General features: G+C 38.8%; 1 protein-coding gene across 1 annotated transcript; it reads right to left on the reverse strand.

Moving 5' to 3' along the window:
- Positions 1-18825: 18825 nt before the first annotated feature.
- LOC133122939 (HUWE1-associated protein modifying stress responses-like) lies at positions 18826-23693 on the reverse strand. The gene is made up of 4 exons (XM_061233225.1): positions 23250-23693; positions 22131-22211; positions 20698-20973; positions 18826-19901 (listed from the first exon to the last, which is right to left on the reverse strand). The coding sequence occupies exons 1-4, from the start codon at positions 23443-23445 to the stop codon at positions 19657-19659; spliced, it is 798 nt and encodes a 265-aa protein (XP_061089209.1). The 5' UTR covers positions 23446-23693; the 3' UTR covers positions 18826-19656.
- Positions 23694-24208: the final 515 nt, after the last annotated feature.

Genomic DNA, 24208 nt, shown 5'->3' on the forward strand with positions numbered 1-24208 from the left:
AATACTCTTGGCTATGTATCCTAGCAACCTGTTGGCCTTTTTTACTGCTATCACACATTGACTAGAACCTTTGATCAACTATTACCCCCAAGTCTTTCAAATTGAGCAATTTTGTACCACCCATAAAGTAATCCTGTTATATTACTTTAAAAGTAATAACCTTACATTTTGTTATATTTAGTTATATTTAATTTGCCAGGTTTCCACCTACAGTGTAATAACTGACACCAAGATGAGGGTTATCAGAAGCAACACATTACAAAAAAGTCTCAAGCTCCTTATTAATCTGTTCAGTCTGTCCATCTGACTGAGGATGATAACTGGAGGACAAATTGACGGAAGCCTCAATGAAATTGAAAACGTTTTCCAAAATCATTAAATGAATGCAGGCCCTCTATTGGAAACATTTAAAGCTAGACCATGGATGCAGAAAATATGCTGATAATTGACTGAGCAGTCTCACCAGCCAAAGGGAGCTTACAGCCCAAAAATTTGTAGCTTTGGAAACAGTCCACAATAACAATGAGACCAGTGGGAGGCTGACCCAGGACACAACTGGACACAAAAGAGGCATCTCTTAGGGATGGCTAACAAAACTTTATTTTTAGAAATGCCACAGCCCTATGTACACTAGAATGATCACTTGGGACCTGCCAGAACTCGGGATAAAGAGAGCATTAACAGAACCCTCTCGCAGATCTGATTCCTGTTGCTGCACCTGTTTGACTACAGTTTCAATATAGGAGCAGTTTCATAATATGAGCAACAATGTGGGATTCTGTGATGATGGGCTCAGGCACTTGGTCCTTTGTGACAGGATCAAACCGTCACGTCTTCACGTTCTTGGAACCAGGCCCATAAGAAATCACAAAGTTAAAAACGTCTGAAAAACAAAGCCCATCTGGCCTGCTGAGCACCAAGCCTTTTGACATTTTGTATAGTATGCAAGGTTATTGTAATCAGTCTTCCAATGTCAACTTCATTGCCAGAAGTTCCAGATTGCTCACATCATATTTCTGCTCAGCTACAGAATGTGACAATCACCAGGTTTAAGCCTTTCCACTTTGACCCCCTAGAAGCCAATTTCCACCTATTTTGTACTAGTCCTATAAAAGTGTTAATATCTAAAAAACGATTTACTCTACACACATAATTGAAGACTAAAATTAAGGAAGAGTCTTATGCCACAAAAATAATAACAAATTTGAGACAGAACAATATAGTGTATGCAAAATATACACTAAAATACAAAACAATTACAAAATATAATTTTTTTAGAGTTTAGCACTGGATATCTCAAGTAACAAGTCAGAAACCAACCCAAATCTACTTTATATTTGTGCACAAACTTGATGTGAACTTGTGTACAGAATTTGGTAAAGATATCATCAGGCATTCAAATTCCACATTAGTTTTCCAAAAGAAGTGTCCCCAGATCTCTCCAAATATATTTTGTCCAGACACATGAATGATCAGAAAAGCTTATTTTTCTATTAAAGACCCTGTGCACTCAAAGCCATGATTTTAAAATGCTTATATTATGTCCAAAGAGATTACTTATACATTGATTTTGGTATTGGTGGTTTTGAGGCCGCAATTGTGATGTCCGAAATGTTTCCAATTAGTAGTGTGCATGAAACCCAATGTAGCTAACTTGCCCAACCAGGGAATCCTAGATAGCTTTGATGCTATTAATAATCCAATTAAGCCTTTGCTTAATGCGATCAGTTAACATTAAAGGTACTTAACGTCGATATGGATTATATTACAAATCACAATGTTAGCCTTCCTAACCTCACCTCAGTCACACCCCCCACCACCACCACAGGTACAGGAATCCATCCACCATGAATAACCAGGTCACAGGAATAAGGTAAGAGTTTTTTTTCCAATTACCAATAAAAACAGTTAATGAATCGGCAGCCGCTTGTGATTACCGCAGCCATAACCACTGTCCCTCTCCTCAATTGGCTGCCCACACAGTCCTAGGTCTGCAGTCCCCACTGCCACTCACAGTCGCACACTCCTAATGGAAATCCCCCTGTGGGATTTATCCCAAAGCAAAAAGCAAACAAAGCGAAAGTAGAAAAAAACAAAAGTCAAACACATCCGAAATAAAGTAAAACTAAACTTCAAAATCCTGATTAAGATTACGTGGATCTAAGCCTGTTTTCCTCTGGCTGCCCAAACCCAGACTGCTATAAACTCTGCTCTTTTATTCCCAGCTGTGCAAGATCATCAACCGGGCGGAGCTGAGGAGACCAATTACCCCAGTCCAAATACACACGCGTGCTCCCAATTACCGATAAAGAAAAGTACTCTTACCAAGCCAGCGGTTCATCAGGCTCACCTCCTGACACGAACGCAACAATAATTTTAGACGTCGACAAGTTCATCAATGACAAAGGATAACGGTTCTGTACAATTATTTTTTAGGCCCCCATAATCAATGCACAGGTGAAGCATCGCATCTTCCTTCTTGACAAAAAAGAACCTGTCACCAGCAGGGGAAGATAGACGGCCAGATAGGACCGGCATCCACTGCTTCCTTTATGTATATTCTCTATTGCTGGAGTGACACAGAGAAAATTTGCCCTCTGGGGAAAGGTGCCAGATAGGAAATCAATCGACCAGGTTACTCCTTCTCCTTACTGAATACCTCCCCAAGGTCCCAAAACTCAGGTGGAACCACGAACAGATCGGGGTCTCTCTCTTCTTCCATGGAGAGAAATGGCTCTTTTCCCACAAATACATCCCAAACTTCAACAAACAGGACCTTGTTGATTCCAGGTTGCAGTGTCCCAAGCGAGAGCTTTTCCAGGCAGCAGGGAGATAATGGAGGCAATTTTTTCCTGCTCTGTGTGGAAACACGAGAGATGAAGCTCAAACGCTAGGAAACATTTGGCTCAAAAGCCATTGCATTCCAGGCTTAACATCAAAGCATTCCAGTGGAGGAAGATGTGGTTCCTGCTAGAGGCATCCAACTTTGCTGATGACTGGGGAGGCTGCTGCTGCAGGCAAATCCCCACAGAGACAGGTGTTGCAGTAAGGGACTGGAGGTTTAATTTGGAGCCCATATTTGCTGATTGTGATGTCAATCCCTGGGTGGTAATCGTGGTTCAAAACTGCATTCGCCTCGCCGGCCTATATATAGCAGGAACCGTGACACATGGTTTGTAAAACCTTGACTTTTCCCCTGATGGATTTGTGAAAGTAACAAATTATTCTAGGTGCTGTAGCATCTCTGAAGCTTATGACGGAGCTTCTTTTTCATTGCTCTTTGTTAGAAATGAGCTCTCTGGAAACCAACGACTTTCCAAAGTCCATTGGGCCCAGGGGCTTAACCACTAGCTTCACTATGATCTTCTTTCATCATCACATTTATTCTCTTCAGCTAGCTGGAGAATGTTTTAGAGTCTGGTTCCTAGGGGTCAGAATGCCTTTGTGTCATGATGAAGTCTTTTTTTATATTTACATGACGCTTCCAATTCTGAATCTGGAAACACCCCTTTAAATGTGAGACGAGGAACTGTGTCAGTGCTAAAGACATTGGGGCTTATGCTAGATCCACACGTATGAAGAGATTTGTTCTTAGATGGCTTGTATGAGTGATTTAAGAGAACTTGGTGCATTCAACCAATTTTCTCATATTTTTTCTTAGGTACGAAGGTTGTTGTACAAGTCATATACACTCTGCTGTTTTCCTAACCTAAGTTTTTGACTAATGTCACTACTTCATTGACTAATGAATGATATTAGTGTCACTCCCCTCAGTCATCAAAGCCCTTATCAGACTCTCACTCGGGTACATCAGATTCCCATACAGTATTAAGAGTGCCTTTCCTGCCATCGCTGGATTGCCAAACATTATAGGAGCAATAGACTGTAGCCTACACATGTAGCTTACACATTAAAGTGCCTTTGCCTTTCCAATTCCCCTTCCGCAACCACAACAGTATGACTACATTAATGTTCAAATTATACCCGATGCAAAATACAACCTTCCAGTTGCTCAATGCCCTGGAAGATTGCACAACTAATTTTTGCTGCAAAATAGTGACATTGGGAGGCTTCATGGAGATGGGTGGCTTATTGGTAATGACTTGTCAACTATTCATTTTAGCCATGTAAAATATTTTCAGTGAACTGATGATGAAGACATTTTCATATTGAATAATTTCTTCTTAATTACAGTGACGGTATGAACATCAGGTGGAACTGCATTAATAGCATTTTTTACCATACAGTGGCTTTTGTAGGTCCCTTCATTCCACTGCTAAATAACACTGATGACACTGCAAAATAAAAAAAAAGTTTTTTTTTCTTCTTTTTTACCAATCTGTTATTTTTCTTAAAATAAGCCTTATATGGCATTTTTGGGGCATCAATTATGCTATTTCTCAATTTTCATGAATGCGCACTCATTTACTGGTGGGATTCAAAATGTTTCCACAGTGATTTAGGACAGTTTTCTGAAGTTACAAGCTTTTGTTGAATCTGATGTGGCACACTCATATGAAAAAAAAGTGTGATTAAGTTGATCCATGTCTTCTTAAATGTATGCTCAAAAAAAAATAATTGAAACATGATAGATTATTGTGACATGGTACCTAGTTATAGTTTAGATTTGGATCTGTGTGATTTGGGGTAGAGGTATGTCTGAGTTATTCTTTGTCTTGGATTATAGGAAAATAACTAAAGGTGACCTCCTACATCCATTAATATGTGAAGAACAGTAAATTGTAAAACAAATTGAAAAATCTAAATCACTTCAAACAGCAATGTTAAACTGACCCACCAGAAAGACTGGAAATGGCTATTGTAAAATCACTGGAAAGTATAATGAGGCCTGAATACTTACATCCTTCTAAAATGCATTTTTACAATAAATTCAGGTTTATCCTAATGTTTTCAATGTCATTTCAACTATCAAATTGGGGTGCAGTTGTAATTGTGAACTTGTGGCTACTGCTTTGGTAATTATTAACGTTGTATATATGAACAAAATAAACCTTAAACCTTAAGAGAATACACATAGGAATCCTTCTTGCACTTTTCATCTGAAATATTGCGATAAAGGGATTTTATTTTCTTATATTGTAATTTGCACCGCGTGTGCCTTTTAAAGTCTGTATATTCCATGGACAAAACTGATTTACTGACTGTGACCCACACACAGGCTCTCTAAAAAGCAATAAACAGTAATTGTCTTGTATTTTTCCTGATTTACTGGAATACATCCTGCATTGATGTTGGAGGCGGCTTCATAAGGGGCCTATATCTGCCTGGTCCAGTCCCATTAATGTGAAGGCGATGGTGATACATTTAGTTGATCTCTGCAGCACAGCATGGCTGCCAGCATAAAACATGGGTGTACTGACTGCTGTTTTTTGCAGGCACATGGATCTGCTTCATTGGTCCATGCACAAATCAGACAACCCAGACAGTTCCACGATGGATACAACTCTTATCACCCAAGAAATACCAGACATCACATTATCATCTAGATAGAAAGGCCACACTCCTGGTTGTACAATCATGGCTGTGAAATTCTTCATGTAGTGGCAGGCTAGTCACATCAGGGATTGAAGGAGAGCATCAAGACAGTCAACCATTGTTTGTAATTAACATCATCATTTCATATCAAGTTAAATATTATTGGACTTTCAGCTCCTAGGGTGTACAGTGCCCTCCAAAATTATAGGTAGAATTACATTTGCTTCATATGTTCAATACTTAAGGCATTTGACTAAAGATCAACAGATGACTATGAGACAGAAGTGCAGTCTTTAAATATTTTGGCAGTAGTAGAACATGTGTATACATCTTACTGCATCTAGTCTAGATTCTTGGCTTTTGAATGCCTTTGGTGTCTGTTTTTGCCATTTATGAACATGAAGACCACTAATGTGCCAATCACGGCAGCCATTATGAGGCTGAAAAATAATATCACATAAAGTTTATCAAAATCAATTGTTTGGAACAACCCGCAAGTAGCCTAACCTATATGCCTTTGGATTGCAGGAGGAAACTGGAGTACCCAGAGGAAACCCACATGGGCATACAGACAACATGCAAGCTTCAGACAGAAAGAGCTCAAAGAGACAAAATAGAGTTTTATTAATAACCGACCATTTTTTATTTTAACATTATCATTTAACAATAGATTGCTCATGAGTCGAATTACAATTGCAAGTTTCTTGCAACAAAAAACTGGTTCTCTACAGCATGTGTACATGGCCCAAGAATTGAGAATGATCAATCAAAGTTATATTGTTATTAACAGCTATTCATTCACGTTTATTAACTGGTTACTTAATGTCCACTTATATGTGAATTGGTGTAATTGATACTGGTTTATTTTGACCACAGATAATTATCCCATAATGCACATTAGATTCTATTACCATTCTAATGGAAACCGAGAAGCAATAATTGTGGTAATCACATTTAAGCAAGTCACGATGAGTCAGACCACATTTGGGAAATAGGACCAGCAGCTGCTTGAATAAAGACACTCACAGTGAAAATGCATTCTGTGTGGAAATTTTTCAATTTGTGGAACTATACTCCTACTACTCAAAGTAAAAATGAGAGACAAGTATAAATATTCTTCAGCCTTAAAAAAATAACCTGCCAAGAATGTTAGAGAATTCAGGAGGTCTCTTAACCTTTATAGAGAAGGCAGAATGCATTCCCAAGACAGAAATAGTGGGTGGGGGAGGGGGACTTTTCTGAAAGAAGAGATATATTATTGTTATTATAAAATGAAGCTGTGATTTAATAAAGAAATAATAATAATAATAATAATAATAATAATAATAATACTTGTTAAATCTAATTTAATGGAAAGATGGTGTGCATGGAACCCTCGTAAACCATCATTCGTAGAGCCATAATACAGACAGTTATTGTCCTTGCAGTGTGGTGAAATGGTGAAAAGATTTTTTTTAAAGTCTCACACACTAAAACCAATCCATCAGATGCCAAAAGGAAATTTCTCAAGATTATAAACACAATTCCCCATTTTGCAAAACTCTACATACAAAGTTCTTGCTGTTACATTATGTGCTCATTTAGGAAGCACAAGTGTCAATATAATGAGCTCAAGTCTTTATGACCAGAACTCAATTTGCACACCATTCACTAGGTATAAACACAAAACATACAAACTGTTAACACACCATTCATAACCTCAGGGTAAATAAAATTGAGTTAATTTGCTTGGAACAATTGATCCAAACAATGCAGAAAGAGCTGAAGGTGGAGGTGAGCTGAAGGTGAGACGAGGTGGAAGAGGAAGAAGAAAGAGAAGAATAAGAAAGGCAAGAAGAACATTTGTATACGTGCTGCTGTAGATGACCATAAAATTGCCCAATGACTGACAAAGAGGGAAGCTGGGTAAAGAGGACAGTCAAATTTGAGCTGCTTCACAGCATCTGTAATATAATCCAAGCCTTCAGAGAAGAAAACAGGGAATTTCTATGACCTAGGCTACTGCCATATTGGAGGGCTGTACGCTCTCATACCTGTTTGCTCTAAATGTAATACTGTATGATGCTGAGTGAGGAAATACAGTGCAGTACATAATTATGTGGACAGTGGTACAATGTCTGTTCTTCTGCCTCTATACTCCAGCATATTGGGTTTTAAATGAAACAATGAATATGAGGTTAAAGTGACTGTAGCCTTTGAGGGTGTATACAGTGCCCCCCCAAAAACAGCTTCTGTTCCCTACCCCGGTTCTAGTTTCCTCTTCCCTGCACCCCTGTATATTCTGTCTGGTTTGCTCTGTTTCTGGTCTTGATCTCTGCCTGGTTTTTGGACTCTGTTTTGGTTTTTGTACTTGTACCTTTGCTTTTTGGGACTTCCTGTTTTTTTTTAACTCTGCCTGTTTCCTGATTACACTGTCTACCCCATATGTACCTGTCTGCTTGGATCATGACCATTGCCTGTGTTTTGGATCGTGTTATTGGATCTTCCCTTTGGTAATAATTCCTGCCTTTTACTATATACCTGAGTCTGCTATTGGTTCCCTCTGTCCCATATTCCTGACACTGCCAACACAACAAAGGACTTCATTATGGAGAAAATGTGGAAGGTTTTAGACTGGCCTTGTCAATCACCAGACCTTAATTCAATTGAGCATGCATTTCACCTTCTGAAAAGGAGATTGAAGGGAAAAACCCGCCAAAGCAAACAACTGAAAAATGATGCAGTAAAAGCCTGGGAAAGCATCACAATAGCATAGCCAGGTTTGCTCCAAAAGAACCTGCAGAGTTCTGGAAAACGACAGAGGAGACCAGGATTGACTTATCAGAGTGCAACAGCAAAGTGTGGAGGCTAAAAGAACAGCCCCAGAATCTGTGAAACATGATGGTGGGGTGTTGTAGTTTGGGCATACAGGTGCTGACTCACTTGCCTTCTTGGATAATATAACTTCTGCAAGCAGCAGCAGAATTAATTTTGAAGTGTACACAAGCATCTTATCTGCTCAAGTTGATTCCAATGCTTCAAAGCTCAATGGATGGTGCTTTATCCCACAAAAAAGCAATGATCCCAAACATGATCACAAGTGCTCTCTTTCTTTTTGATGATGTTGCAAACAGATTGTTTCATAAGGCCTATTTTTTGGCCTATGTCTCTGACTGTTACTCAGCCTCATAATGGCTTCCTTGACTTTCATTGGCACAACGCTGGCCCTCATGTTGACAAACACCAATAACAGGCTCCAAAGGCAACTAAAAGGCTAGAATCATGACAAGATACTGAAAGCTTGTGTATACCTGCACTAAGGACACAATTGAATACACCAGACTAATCAGAAACAGCTGATAAGCCAACTGTTCAATTACCTTTTGTCCCCTTAAAGCTGACAGTCTGCACCTTAACCTCATATTCATTGGTTCATTTCAAATCCAATGAGCCAAAAGAACGGAAATTGTACTACTGTCCAAATACTCACGTACGACACTGTATGTGTATGTGTGTGCAACTGTGTCTGTGTGTTAAAATATTGGTAACAAAACAATGCAGGCCAAATTCATCTTGGTGATGTGTTTGTATTTGGGATGATCAGGTGGGAAGGAAGCGAGAGACAGACATTCTACTATAGGTTACTCCTTATAGGTAGATTGTGGGTGTTTTTGTATTTGTAGCTGTGGCAAGCAAATAAGCAAGCTAGTGTTAGGCTGTTTGTTGTAGTGCATTATGTTAATATCTTACTATTAAACACAAACTATTTTTACAAGTACAGACATTATTTCAAATGTACTGATACTGAAGTATGAATATGAGAGCTTCTGAAACTAAATTAACTCCATAGATTCTGAGAATTCTGCAAATTACATGGGAACAATTGTGAATAAAAGGTCCATAGACACAGATCTGAAAATAAAAATATAAAAAACCTTGTGATTGGTAGGTCTTTCCGAACTCAAAAAGTAAAGAGCAGATATGATGGATCTATAATTTAATGACTGCAGCTCTTGAGCAGATCTTAAGCAATAGAAATGTGAGCTTCAGCAGATTGAAATAGTATGCGTTTGATGAGGAGTGAATCCCATGCTTGCCACTCAATATCACACAGTACACTTGAAGGACAAATAACTGCAGTAAAAACAGCATGAACAGGAATACTTAAAAATATATATATGTTGGATCATTCATTTAATATACCATTTAATATTTTCTTTTGAAAGCAGAGAAAATCTTTGAAAATATGACCTCACTCTAAATGCCCGGAGATTTCAAAATTCCAATTTGTTCAAAGCTGCTTTTATGGAAGGAAGCAGATGCATCCCTAAAATCTAAAACCAATCAAACGTCTCAGGCCTGCGCTTTAAGTTGAGGGGGTTATTGAAACTGAAAAATTCACTGACCAACTTTCTGACCCACATAAATTATTTTCTGACCAGCAGGTATTATTTCAGTCCACTGAGCAATTATATTACTTGAAAGCTTGTGTGTTCATTTGATTCGTACTTCAGGCATTTCAAAGAGAGATTGAGTACAAAATATCTTGTGTGCCTTAGGGTAGTGTGTGAAGCAGACCCATGGAGTCTGAACTTTTGAACAGTGAATTCAGCTGAATGTTTAATGATGCTTCTTTCTCTTCTTCCTTTTTTAAAAACTTGCAACCAGAGGGATTTGTCTCTTCATTTTTAGTATGTTAGAGTAATATAGGTATAGTCCTCTTGTAACAAATGTTACCTCACTCCTTCCCATGTTTCCTAACAATGTGCAAGGAAATTTGTAGCTTTCTTTATTGTAGGTTTTGTGATTGCTTGACACTGACAATGAAATCCCAAAGCCATGTAGCCTCTAATTATTCTCTGCTATTCTGCTGGTTAGATGCATGGCTGGTGGGGGTCATTACATGTAGGGTATTGCATGGTCAGGCGACCTACATTAGCAAGCTGCTTTGCCCTTACATCACCAATAGATTCCGTTGTCCTGGCAAACCCCCAGCAGGAGCTGAATATAGTTGCTGTCCAGACCTGACAAAGCATCAGCAGAAAAGACTCACCTGGTTATGTCTCAGGGTCACACACTTCAAGCAGGCATTGCATGCAAATGATATGTGGCAAAGTACTAAACTTCATGGTGCAACCAAAGTATATAAAAATAAAGCTACGAATGTGCCAATTTTAGCTTTTAGTTAGGAAATATGAAAGAATAATTTCTGTTTTTATATGTTGTCAATGGAAAATGAAACACTTTAAATTATTTATTATTATTTGTGCTGATGCAGAATTGATGGTGCAGCATTTCTTTCCCACAAAATTCCATTCATAAACTTGCTAAAATTCATTGTTGGTAGTTTGGGTCAGGTATTGTTTCCAGTGCTGTTATCTCAACCATGCACACACAGTTATTATTCTTTATCTTTTGTAATGCTATTATAATCCATAATTCTGCAATATGCTGTGTTGATTCCCTCAAAACCTGTGGCATCTTTGTTGTTATTCTATTCAGGTATTTTTATTTACCAGGCTCTATAGTTTCTTCTGTTTTCACTGACTCTGTGTTTGCTTTAAGACTGTTTTATTCTATTATTATTACATTTTATCCTATCTGTCTTTGTTTAGTCTCCATCACTATGCAGATCCATGGCTGTCCTCTCGTTCTGTACTTATTCTACTTTTTATGTATCTTTGTACAGTTCGTTGCTTAACACCTTGTCATAGGGGTGCTATGGGTAGAGTTTCTGTAAACCTCTTCCACCAACATTAGACATTAGGAGTGTGCAGATGCCCCTATTTGTATCTTTATTAGTTCAACTGATAAAGAAATTTGCAGGTGTACTCAGATATTGACCAGAGGTTGGTATGGTTTAAACACATTTCTTGCTTTATATCCACGACATGTAATTCCTTACTAGTTTTTACTGCCTATGTGCCTTTGCTCTGTGAAAATACTGTCCTATTGGTCGGCGCATTTATTTTGGTTGGATTTTATTTAAAAGAATAATTAGGGGTGTGAATAATTGTGACTTTTTTTGGGAAAATAGATCTGTTACTTATGTGAAATTGTTGTATTGTTTGATGTAATTTTAACTTTGAAATGTGCGAAACATTTACTGTTTGTGTTTATGGGTATTTTACTGCTGTGAAGCCTTATGTAGCAGACCATGTGGTAGAAATACACTATGACTAAGAGGCTGGTGAAAACCAGCCTAACTATCGCGGGGTTGCCAATCCTGGTTCTGAACTACTGTTTCAAGTCATCAAGAAAAACTGCAAGAACGTCTGCTAGTCTGCCCTCTCCTGAATTGTTGGAAGATTCGACAGCAGTGGGATAGGACTATAAATATGACTGAGCATTCCGAGTTGGGAAAAGAGACATGAGTCAGAGCATACTTCATGTGAGGCTTATGGGTGCCCAGCTGGTCGGCAAGGGTTGCCGGCGCACAATGAACCACTCATCCCAGCTGAAACCCTCAACTGCATACCTGGATGATGATAGAGCCAAATTTGTGACACTCTGTGGGGCTGCTGGCAGCAGTCAACACTGGCAGATACTGGTCCAGATTCAATCCCGGACCATGTGGCCCATCCAGATGACCCGCCCAATAAGCCCCAAAGGAATTCTTTTAAGCAGTCTCATTATCTTCACAAAATAAAAATGAATTGATACCTCTATGTCAAAGCAATACATTCCCCAATTTATTGCAGTATGTGATTATGATATTCCTACCTTCGGGGTCTTCCAGAGTCATTGTGGTGTTCTGGGCAATGATTGGCGCCTGTCTCATTCACAGGAATTTGCCATTTAGCCGACTAATTGACTGCATTCACTCTTTGCCTGACAGACTTTCTTTCCCCTTTCATTACAGCTCTTGTAAGGTGATTAAATAGTGACAGAACTCATTCAGCAGTCACTTCCAATTTTGGTTACAAAAGCAAACAATAAAAACACATACAAAACAAGAGATTTTGCTGCCCTAAATCTGCAGTAATAGTATAGTAGATACTATAATAATAGATGTTGCAGAAGAGATTAAATAGGGAGATTCAATTTATGCTTTACCAATTGTATTAACCAAAATGATGTTTAAGATGTATGCTGTGGACATCAATTTTTAAATCTGCTTCAGGCCCATAAAATATTTGATTCATTTTATCTTTCTACCAATATTAACAACATGTACAAAAGGCAGACACGTGAAGGCATTTCATTTGAAGGTGTTGTCAAGATCATGCTTGACCATTTAAAAAAAGAACGCATATATTTTTCATCTAAGCACGGCATTACTTTGTATTATTATCATTTTATGCCCCGATGTGTGCGATAGCTGGGTATGAAAGGGAGGCAGGGTATGGTATAGTGGAAACACATTCTTCCTCTGCCTCATGTTCCCACAGTCATTGATGGTGATGTCCCTGTAGCATCATTGTGTGTGCAACAATGAGCTGTTTCATGCTTGGAGTATTGCTGCCACCTGGCTGAGAGATACTGTCATTAAAAAAGAAAAGAAAAACTAGAAGCAACTGGTATGATGGTGTTTCCATTTCTAGGAATTGCGTCACACAGTTTTCCTTTTGGCGCAGTCGTTCAGGTCAGGATGAATATTGCCGGTCAATGCAGAAAATGTTGCTATGGTGATATCCGTACAGACAAACTGGAGAAGTTTGCTCTGGCGTTCTGAAACGCTTTCAGCTTTATTAGGCATTGAGAGCATTTTCTTGAAATGCAGATTTCAATGTCTAAAGGAGTAATCTGTGTAAAGATAAGGAAGAGAATTAAAGTGTGCCAAATCCGACACAACAGGTAAAGTCAAATTTGGCAAACTGTGACTCTGGCTATGCATAATGTCTCTCATTACATATAATTATGTTACATATACTCTATTTCAGCCTATTATAGACAATACAATGCAACACGCTATATTATAAATGTAAGCTTATTCATTGTTACTGAATCTCTTTAAGGGGTGCTGTGGTGATATTTATAGTACAGTTTGCACCATGAGGACAGAATGTTCTGAGATCAGGTATCCGGCATATTCCTATGAAAAAGCATGTTTGAACATGGTGATTTTTGATAACATTGGCTCAGCTATCCATCCTGATCCCTTCATTCTTACATTGCTGAAGAATTGCTATATTGTGGCTTTCTTGTTTTGTTTTTTTATATGTGTAATTAAACTAAGTCAGAGGCAGATACATCAATCAAGTCACAGAAGCTCTATGCAGCCACCTAATGTGCCATGGTTATTGCGATTTTATTCTGTTATTGCTCATATGTAGAGTAATGAATTTGTTTTTTAAACCATTCTTGGATTGATTACGAAGCAAGGGAAAATCGATCTTGTTGCTTTCTAAATTTAAGACATTGTTTCAAATGTACAGGTCACAACTGTTATTTATATCCTGCAAAAATAATCTATATTACTGTGTGCTCATGTAATACAATGTAATTTTATATATATGTACATATATATATATATATATATATAAATTGCTGTGAGCTTATGCAAAAACAAATACAAATCAGAAGCTAGGCTAGCAAATGTAAACTTGATTATTGTAAAACACAAGCTATGCTTTCTGAATGAAGACAACAGGCCAATGAAATACATAGGACATTAACAATTAAGTCTTAATAGTTAAATACCTTTAAATATGCCTTATAAATTTTCTCATCTATATCAGTGTATCAGTGTATTATTGTTTTTCACATTTGTCACATCCCTAAAGCTCCTTACTGTTAGGTGTGAGGTGCTTGGGTGTATGTGACAAATGTGAAAAACAATAATACACTGATTTCACTTTTTCTCCACTTGTCAAGCTAATGACTCTGCTCATCAACCATGCCAGTACATGCAGTCAGGTCCAGGACTATTGGCACCCTCGATAAAAAAATTAACAAACTTGGCTACAGATAATTAACAACACATATAATAATATGTTATGTCCAAACAGGTGAAAACTACACTGCTCAAAAAAATAAAGGGAACGCTTAAACAACACATCCTAGATCTCGATGAATTAAATATTCCTGTTAAAAATCTTTATTCATTACATAGTGGAATGTGTTGAGAACAAAATAACATAAGAATGATCAATGGAACTCAAAAACATTAACCCATGGAAGTCTGGATTCAGAATCATACTCAAAATAAAAGTGGAAAAATCTGATCCAACTTCTGTGGAAATTCCTCAAGACAATTCAAAATGAGGCTCACTAGTGTGTGTGGCCTCCACGTGCCTGTATGCGCTCCCTACAACGTGTGGGCATGCTCCTGATGAGACGACCAATGTTCTCCTGAAGGATCTCCTCCTGGACCTGGATCAGGTCATCAGTCAACTCCTGGACAGTCTGTGGTGCGACGTGGCGTCGGTGGATGGAGCGAGACATGATGTCCCAGAGGTGCTCAATTGGATTCAGGTCTGGGGAACGGGCAGGCCGGTCCATAGCATCAATGCCTTCGTCATGCGTCTCCAGACTCTGTCACGTCTGTCACATGTGCTCAGTGTGAACCTGCTCTCATCCGTGAAGAGCACAGGGTGCCAATGGCGAATCTGCCAATCCTGGTGTTCTCTGGCAAATGCCAATCGGGCTACACGGTGTTGGGCTGTGAGCACAGGCCCCACTTGTGGACGTCAGGCCCTCATACCACCCTCATGGAGTCTGTTTCTCACAGTTTGAGCAGAAACATGCACATTAGTGGCCTGCTGGAGGTCATTTTGTAGGGCTCTGGCAGTGCTCCTCCTGTTCCTCCTTGCACAAAGGAGCAGATAGCGGTCCTGCTGCTGGGTTGTTGTCCTCCTACGGCCCCCTCCACATCTCCTGGTGTAATGGTCTGTGGCCACCACCTGCAGAACCATTCCTTTATAGGGGTTGTCTTGCTAATTGCCTCTCATTTCCACCTGTTGTCTGTGACATTTGCACAACAACAGGTGAAATTGATTTGACAATCAGTGTTGCTTCCTAATTGCAGAGATAGGTCGCAAGTTTTTTTTTAAATCATAAGATGCCACCGCCACACCAACAAACTCTTTGGAAGGGTGGTGGAAAGAAAGCCCTTACTGAGCACAATAAACAAAACCAAGCTTCTGGAGTTTGCCAAACATAACTGGAATTAAGGCTGGAAGAGTGATATGGTTGGATGAGACCAAATTAAACTTTTTGGCCATATACTTTGACGAAAAAGAGTCAAATCACCTGATACCTACTGTAAAATATAGAGGTGGGTTAGTGAAGTTTTGCTGCCAGTGGTCCAGGGGCACCATTTAAGATTGATGGCCTAATGAATTCCACAAAGTACCAGGACATTTTGACAGATAATTTGGGTGTCTCTGCTGATGGATTTTCCAGCAGGACAATGACAATTTTCAAATATATATATCAAATATATCAAAATCCACACAGAAATGGTGAACTGAAAACAACATCCACATCCTGCAATAGCCATTTCAGTTTCAAGACATAAATCCCATCAAACATCTGTTGTTTGAAATTAAGAGGGTCCATAAGTACAAACCAAAGGATATCAATGATCTTGAAAATGGTCAAATGGCCAAATGCTCAAAAATGCTAAAAAATCCATCCAGATGTGTTCTCTAACCTTATTATAGGAAAAGACTCATGGCTGTCATCTTACCCCGGGCAGTACCATAAAGTATTAAACCAGGGTAGCAATAAATTCTGGATCTGAAAGGTATATGTGGGAGGAACTAGATAATATTCTAGCTACCAACCGTGGTATGCTAGTTTGTAAGTTGATGTATTCTTCAAGGGTTCCGATTGTATCTGTATGGTCATGCTAGGACTCAGAACTGTACTGTCCTCTTGGGTCCTCTTGACACTTGTTCCTGTGTTTGATCAGCACTTCACTGTACGTTGGTCTGGATAAGAGCGTCTGCTAAATGCCTTGTAGTGTAATGTAATGTAATTATGAAAATACAATTTTGGTTACGGTGATAGAAAGTGCATTATATTGGCAAAGCACTTGCTGCCATTAACCAGGGATAGCTAGTTGTGGCAGAGATGAAATATTAAAACTTGTATGTACAGTGTTCCTACAAATTAGATCTTTGGAGAAGGCAATCCCATTATACAGTATATACAGTAGTGTGCAGTGATGATTATACACCACCACGTTTGTCTAAAAGGGGTCCTAATATATTACTTCTTTTTTTTAAATTGGTGAAAATGTATTGAACAATACTTTTGTAGGCAAAGAGAACAAAAAAATAATTTCCACAATTACACTGGGGTAAAAGTATGGCTAATAAACAGAAACACTGAAAACATTGTTTTAGAAAAATTTTAAATTTTCTTTTTTGACTTTTGCATAGCATGATTGCATGTTTGAAGGCTCATTCCATGATTGTTGATGCTAAACAATTTGTTTAAACTGGTTTGAAGCAACATTATTCTGCAAAATTACTTCTGATGGTCAGTTGTTCCAGTATTTAAGGCAACACGAACTTTGAGCAGTGTCACAGTGTTAAACATGATGGCACGACGGAAGGAGCTCTCTGAGATTGTTTGTAGCCGCATTGTAGCCTTACATGATGCCGGTTGGTCACTTGATGAAAAGAATCATCAGGTAACATAAAAGTTATGACTTGGCCCGTTCAAAACCTTAATCCGATTCAGCAAATCTGGGATTTGCTGGATACCAAGATAAATAAATCTGTTGTTAACATTGAAAGAATCTCTTTGGACTGAACTTCAAACCATATGGAATGGTTTAACGGAGAAAAAAAAAATGTGAACGATTGAATGCTGTAATCAAAGCAAAGGGTGGCCACACTAGATACTTTTTTCTCCAAAAGAGACTATTATTTTTGTTTTCACAATATATTATCGGTTTACTTATTTTCATCTACATGAACCAATATTACATGAAATAAATTATTGAATAGCACTTGCTTTCTGATTTAGCTTCATTGTGTTAAGTGTATAATCATCACTGCACACTACTGTAGAACATGAGCCTTTAACAGCGGTGAAATATCTGACCAATTCAAGGTAAAAAAGAAGTACTGATACTCAGGCCTCGGACCTTTGGCTACATTCATCCCTATAATCTGTATACATCATGCTGTGTTGCATTTCAACCAGTGGCCAGGGTTTCAGCTTTCACACAACTGGAACATCACAAAACAGAACATCTCTGTTTACACTATTCTGTGCTTGATATACTGTGACATCAATACATTTACAATGGTGCCAACTAGTGGATGGAGTGTGATATGAGGTTCACTGCATTTGTACTGTACATGACATCCTGTTAGGACAAATTAATCTTTACAGCTTTCCATCTATATCAAGACACCTTAGACTGTAGAGCTGGTGAACAATGCATTAGTGAAAGCAGCTCCAGCATTATCGAAGAATATCCCAGTTAAAAATTTGAGGGGATGCTTAGACACATATTGAGGGTATCGTTTAAGCATTGATGGCATATTCGTATCCTGAAAGTATTCTGAAAAAACGCATGGATTTTTCAAACATTTTATGAGAAACAAAGTATAAAGCCAGCAAGTCCTAACTGCCTGGGTATTTTACATTTAAATGAACATAACGTTTTTATTGTCTGAAATATTCCATTACAGAGTGAACAAAATATTCATACATGGACAACTTGAGAATCCACTGTTGGGGAAGTATACGGATGTGATATTCCCTGCAATTGAAGAGATACTGAACCAGTTTCAAGTTGCTAGAAACATTGTACGCAAGTTGAACTTTGTGCATTACAAAACTCAAGTCTTAGAAGTTAGGCGGAATATTTGTGTTGCGACAATTACATTTCTTTAATAAATTCCCTTTTGTCAGAAGTCATGACTGTCGGAATTAATTGGCAGCAGTTATATAGACCATATCTGACTGCAGTGTTGGAGTTATCTTTTAGGACTGCCTAGGACTGATTTTAGGACAGATCGATGGTGAATAAATCCAAAAACAAAATTATACCAAAATGTTAATATATGTGCGGATAGGGGTCAAGCTATGAAAAGTCTTCCAACTTCAATAACACTTTAATTTCACTTTTAGGAGAAAAAAAAAGACCATGGCCAATTTCATTATCCCATGTGCATCCCAGCCCAGATTTGGATGTGCACAATGTCAAAGACTAACACAGAAATGCTCAGGTGTCAGCAGCAGAAGATACTGCATCAGTATAAAAAGAAAGCACTGCTTTCCAGGCATTGAACCGCAATCAGAGCAACACACCACCATCGACCATACACCCTTTAGATCAGGCAAATCTTGCATTGCATATTGTGAAGCCTCAGTAGCAAATGTGCAAGATCAATGATAGGACACTGATAACCAAGTTTAAAGGATACCTGAAGTCTCCCAAAGTTAAAAGCCTGGTTTCTTTAATGTAATAATCATTATACAATAACTATTTCATGGCTTGCACTTTTCTTTTTACAATATGTACCACATGTATCATACCAGCACCTAAATGTATATACATTAGATAACGTTAAAAAAAGACAAAAAGTGTTAATCATGAGGGGAAACGCATGACAACATTGTCACATTGTAGCATTAAAAAGTGAATCCAATAAAGATTGTACTCATTAGGCATTGAGGGCATGACCATTTCAGCCCCTCTTCCACTGTCACACAATCACCAGACGTAGCAGCTGCTTTTGAGTAGTTAAAATCCAATAGTCTTACAATTCAAAATTGCCATTTTATTGGAGTTGGAACTAATGTGTGAAACAAAAAAACCCCCCAAAAAAAAAAATCAGGTTGCAGACTGCATATAGACGTGCTGAAAATATACACCGAGTCATTATCTGGTATTATGCTCAAGTATGCTTAAGTATATAGTTAAGAGGGAATATTGCAATGATGCAATACTGATCAGCTCTAACATCCCTTCAATCGACACGAACATGTAAGGTCACTTCAGCCTTCAAGCTTGGAAATGTTTACCTATGATGATCTTGCTCAGTACAAAGACAAATCTCAGAGTTGAGAGGAATGCAGAAAGGCATTAGCAAGAAATACCTTTTGCAGCAGTTTGAATCAGGGAATCATGAATTCAACTCATCTGAATAAATGGTTGCTTTTTACCATGGCAATGGTTCCTTTTACAAAAAAAAAAAGTTTTGAAGATTACGTGGCTTTTTTTTTTTTTTCCTTACTTGAAGCAGCACGGTACATTATTGAAAAATCAGTTCAGATCATTCGATTGCGTTTATGAGTTGGCGAGTCCGTGATGACATCGCCACACTGGGCAGAGGTCCGCTTCCTAGTGCCACCATTGTCTAAATGGAGTGCCATTTCTTCCGATATGAAAGTGTTCAAGTCGACATCGTGGAGTCCGTTTCTCCTGCGACTCGGGTTGGAGCTGCTGCTCACATGAGTAGGAGACCCAGGAGTACTGGAACGGACACTTATGCCGGCCATTGCTCCACTCAGACCTAAAAAATATATTTAAAAGGGAACCATTTAAATGATTACGTTTAGAGTCAGCAACAGATTTCAATGTACAAGCTTGAATATTCTTTTGCTTGAATGTACATGCTCTATTCGTTGTCTATTCAAAATCATGGCTTTAAAACACACATCTTAGTCTTTTTATAGGTGCTGGAGTTCAAATGTAAAAAGAAGAAACCCCACACTACTTTTAAATGCAGCCATTTATATATAATCAACATTTAGTCATGAGGTCAGGTATACATGTATACAAGTCCATGTATACCTGACCTGATAAGGACCTGAGGGTTGAAATGTGTGAGTATACATTTCAATAAATGGATTAATTGAAGAATAGTGTGCAGGTTTTTTTTTTTCTTTTTTCCCATTACACACACATCACCAAGTGCTAGAAAAATAAACTCATCAAATTTTCAGCTAAATACTGAGGCCCACTTCCCACACAAAGCTAAGCCTCACCTACTAAAACTGCTAAAGCGACTACAACTATGGAAGTCAAGCAAATATAATGCTGAGAATGAAATCGATTGAAAATGGCAATCTTCTCATGCTTCTTTTTCTTGGGACTTCAACATTTTTGCCAAGCCCCACATTTGGTACCAGCCTTGCCAGAAGGCAGATATGGCACACAACTGGTCAACAAAAGTTGATCTTGTTACAGCTGTACATGTGAAACTCAAAAGAAATTCAAATAATCAAATGCCATTTAATTTCATAGCAAGGCAAACAAAGTTCAACTTGTTACACAAGGTAAAGGCGGGAAAAAAGGCGCAGGTTTACCATGCAATGCTATGGCTTCTCGGAAGGGCTGCAAATCAGTCTCTACAGATGAGCTAGTTTCAGTGGAAGGTGCCCGGTTGGGAGACATAACAGTCAGTTTTGGTGGTGCTTTAGAAGTCCTTGGTGGAGGTGCTTTGCCACACAAGAAACTGATCAAGTCCTCTCTTCGAATTGTTCTCCGTCTCTTTTTAAGCCAAGCCAAAACATCCTTATTGCGACGTTGACAGCCGATCTGAATCCCTAGGTCATAACTTCTTTGATGTGCTTCTATGCTTTCTGTTGAACAAGAAAACAGTCATTTTATTTATTTGGATCATTATATGGGCACCAGATATTTCATGCAACACTCAGTGTCATAGCAATCAAGGCTGCATTTGTAACAGAGGGATAATATTCAAATTCCATAATGGAAAAAGATGAAAGAAAAAAGGACACTGCCTTGGCTTGCTTGAAGTGAATCAGACAGTTTGTAACACGGGGTGGCAGTCCATAAGGAGGGGGAGGGGGGGAAGAAAAGTTCAGCTGTGCTTTCATTTTACACAACGACCAAATATGTTAACTCACACTCAGATCTAACATCTGAGTTAGTTGCAATACAGGACTACAGTTTACAATATAATAATTTCCATATTAGCTATAACTGGTCTAAGCAAATGACAAAAAAATGACTATTGCAGGAGAGCACCCATTTGGATCAGTGTGCGTTAGCTACAACGAAAAGAACGTAGCTAACGTAGACTCACCCTGTTCTGAACACCAAGTTAGCTCACGACGTTCTGAAAAGCGCAACTCAAGACGAATAAATAAGAAATTACTTCCAGATCAGGCTTGGTTCGTGAAGCGTAATTCCTTCAATTTTCATAACTTTGTACGAGTCACGCACGCGATCCGTTTCAGCATACAGTAACAAGGTAATGATGTGAGGAAGCTGTTGCTAACGAAGGACTACGACATACACGGCTCAACCAAGTGTTCCGCGTAAACTTGTTCACTCACGTACACACGGTTTTATATAGACGGTATCAGTTCAATATTACTGTTAAGATTAACTAAATAGTGTAATCGAGATTTGCCTGCATAACACTGCAAATTGAGTTACTGTTCGGAATATCGTGAGGTAACACTCTTGAACACAGGGAAGTTCAGTAGTTATTTGTCGTTTTATCTATAATTATTGCTCCAATTCACATGAAGGTATTTCAATGTCTGGGGTAGTCAAGAAGCAACCATAATTATAAACCACATTCTCCAGGACGAAAACTACAACTGAACGGACGTTAACTTCTGGTGGAAGCGGCTGATTCCCCATGTTTTGTTCGGGACAGCATGAGTCTAACTTACGTTAGCAGCCAGTAGTTAAGATGGCGTATGTTACCAATGCACGAAAGAGTATCTTAAAATAGCTACACGTCAGGTTTAGGCCGAAAACGTACCTTTATACATATTGGTGACAGCTGTTGCAGCATTCTGAAACGGTACCCATAGCGAGAGTCCCTGTTGTTGACATACACGGTCTATAGGAGGGGAAAGAGAAATTCTGAATGCTGACGAAAGGGATTCACATTATGATCAAACAAAAAAAGTGTGACAATTGTTGAAAGTTTCTAGACAATCGTTTATGAATGTTAATTAGCTGCATGCAAAGATATCGACACGAACTTTTTTATAGACAATCCAGTACCAATACCTAGATTTCCAGCTATATTAGCTGGACAGCCATTTTGTTTGGTCACAGTTCTGCATTTTACATGTAGCTATATTAACTATATTAGCTAATCTTCTAGCGTTTTGTCTCACAGCAACTCTTGGCGTTACCGCTGTATGACATGGCCAAATCAATCGATTATCTAGTTTATGATAACTAATTTTTAGATTTTGTCTACGCCATTTTGTTTTGTCAGGTCACTTTTTCAATTCGACTTGCTTGCTAGCTAAATAACTGCATTTCGTCCAGGATATGTAGCAACCAAGTTTTCACTTGAGCAAATTAGTTAAGGTAGGCCAATGGATAACCACATAACTGGGGTAACTGTTAGCTCACTTGCAGGGAACAATCGGTGGTTTAGCTAACGGTGGAATTATAGCGAGATATTTTTAGCTAGCCATGGAACTCCTCCCAGGATTTCGCCATTTTGTTCCTTTTAAGCTAACTTGCCTAGCTATGCATCTTACTAGCAAACAATTATCGCAAGATTTGTAATAGTCACGGCTAGCTAGATCGCATATAAACATATCTAGCCAGTTAGCCCTTAGTCAGATCTACAGGCAACGTTATGAAGAAAATGGCCAGCGGTCCAAGTCATATTTTTGGCCAACGCAACCATACGAAGATACGACGCCTGGCTACCTAACCAGATAGCTACTTCAAGTTTCCCATGCAAGTTAATGTTCTCTCAAACTCGCTTACTAACGTTAACTTCATGTCGCTTTGTCTCTTTTGACATGCCAAGTTAAAACCGCTAACGTTAAGTTAGCTAGGTAGCCGGCTAATCTTAATATCGTAACGGTATGGTAGTGAGCAAAAAAAGAATGGCTTCGGCATATATTCGGACCTTTGTAGAGCTGTGCAACCGCAGTAGCGGAGTTCTGAAAGAGGTGCCACATTTTCTGTTGGCTTTCATCAGCCTCCTCCTCATTCGGCTCCTCCTGTTCGGCCTCGGCCAAGCACTGCCGCTCCCATTTCGAGAACCAGTGTTCGGGGCCATGTTCCTGGATCTCTGCCTCTCCCTCCTCCTTCTTATCCTCCATTACAACACTTAATCCTCCACCTTTAAATATAAAAAGACTTCTAGACTGGTGAAACTAATCTCGTTTCGGAAGATAAATCTCCGTCATGGGCACATTAAATCAACTCGTTCCTAGCTACTTTTCACTTGTACATAGCTAGGTAAATTACTTCATAACCGCTAGCACTCCCAAACAAACTGAACCGAATACGCCACTGACCCGTTGTATGCTGAAAACAGATTACCCTGCTGGCCACAAAACTCCGCCCGCTTAAATTAAATACAATAGCAATTGGCTACAGAGGTCCCTAGTGTGCGTTTCTAATTTATTCTAGAAATTTCATTGGCTAAATGAAGGTCATGTCACAACGTTAAAAACCCTCGCAGCTTGGTAGAGAAGTTTGAGGAGGTTCTGTGGATACGTCCCCTAGCAATTGGATGAACAGCTGTGAGTTGCTGACGTTGCGGTCTGGTGCACGCCCCGAAACAAACCAAAAACAAACGTGTCACGTGTAGATGGAAGGGAAAGATATTATAAGGTTGAATCATGGGTTACATTGACTGTGCGTTCACAAATGTTCCAACTTGTTGACACAATTCCGAAGAATGAGAGAACGTCAAACGTTGATGAATATCACAGTATATCGAAACTCGAGAGTTCACTGTCTGCATCGGGTCAGTGCCCCATTATTGCGCTTACTGTATCTGAGGAGAGTTTTGCGTTTCCACTTATCCGTGTACGGTGCAGCCAACAATTTATACTTTCCCCCCGCAATTTATAAAAC

The sequence above is a fragment of the Conger conger genome, chromosome 2 (genome assembly GCF_963514075.1).
Source record: "Conger conger chromosome 2, fConCon1.1, whole genome shotgun sequence".
Lineage (NCBI taxonomy): Eukaryota > Metazoa > Chordata > Actinopteri > Anguilliformes > Congridae > Conger > Conger conger.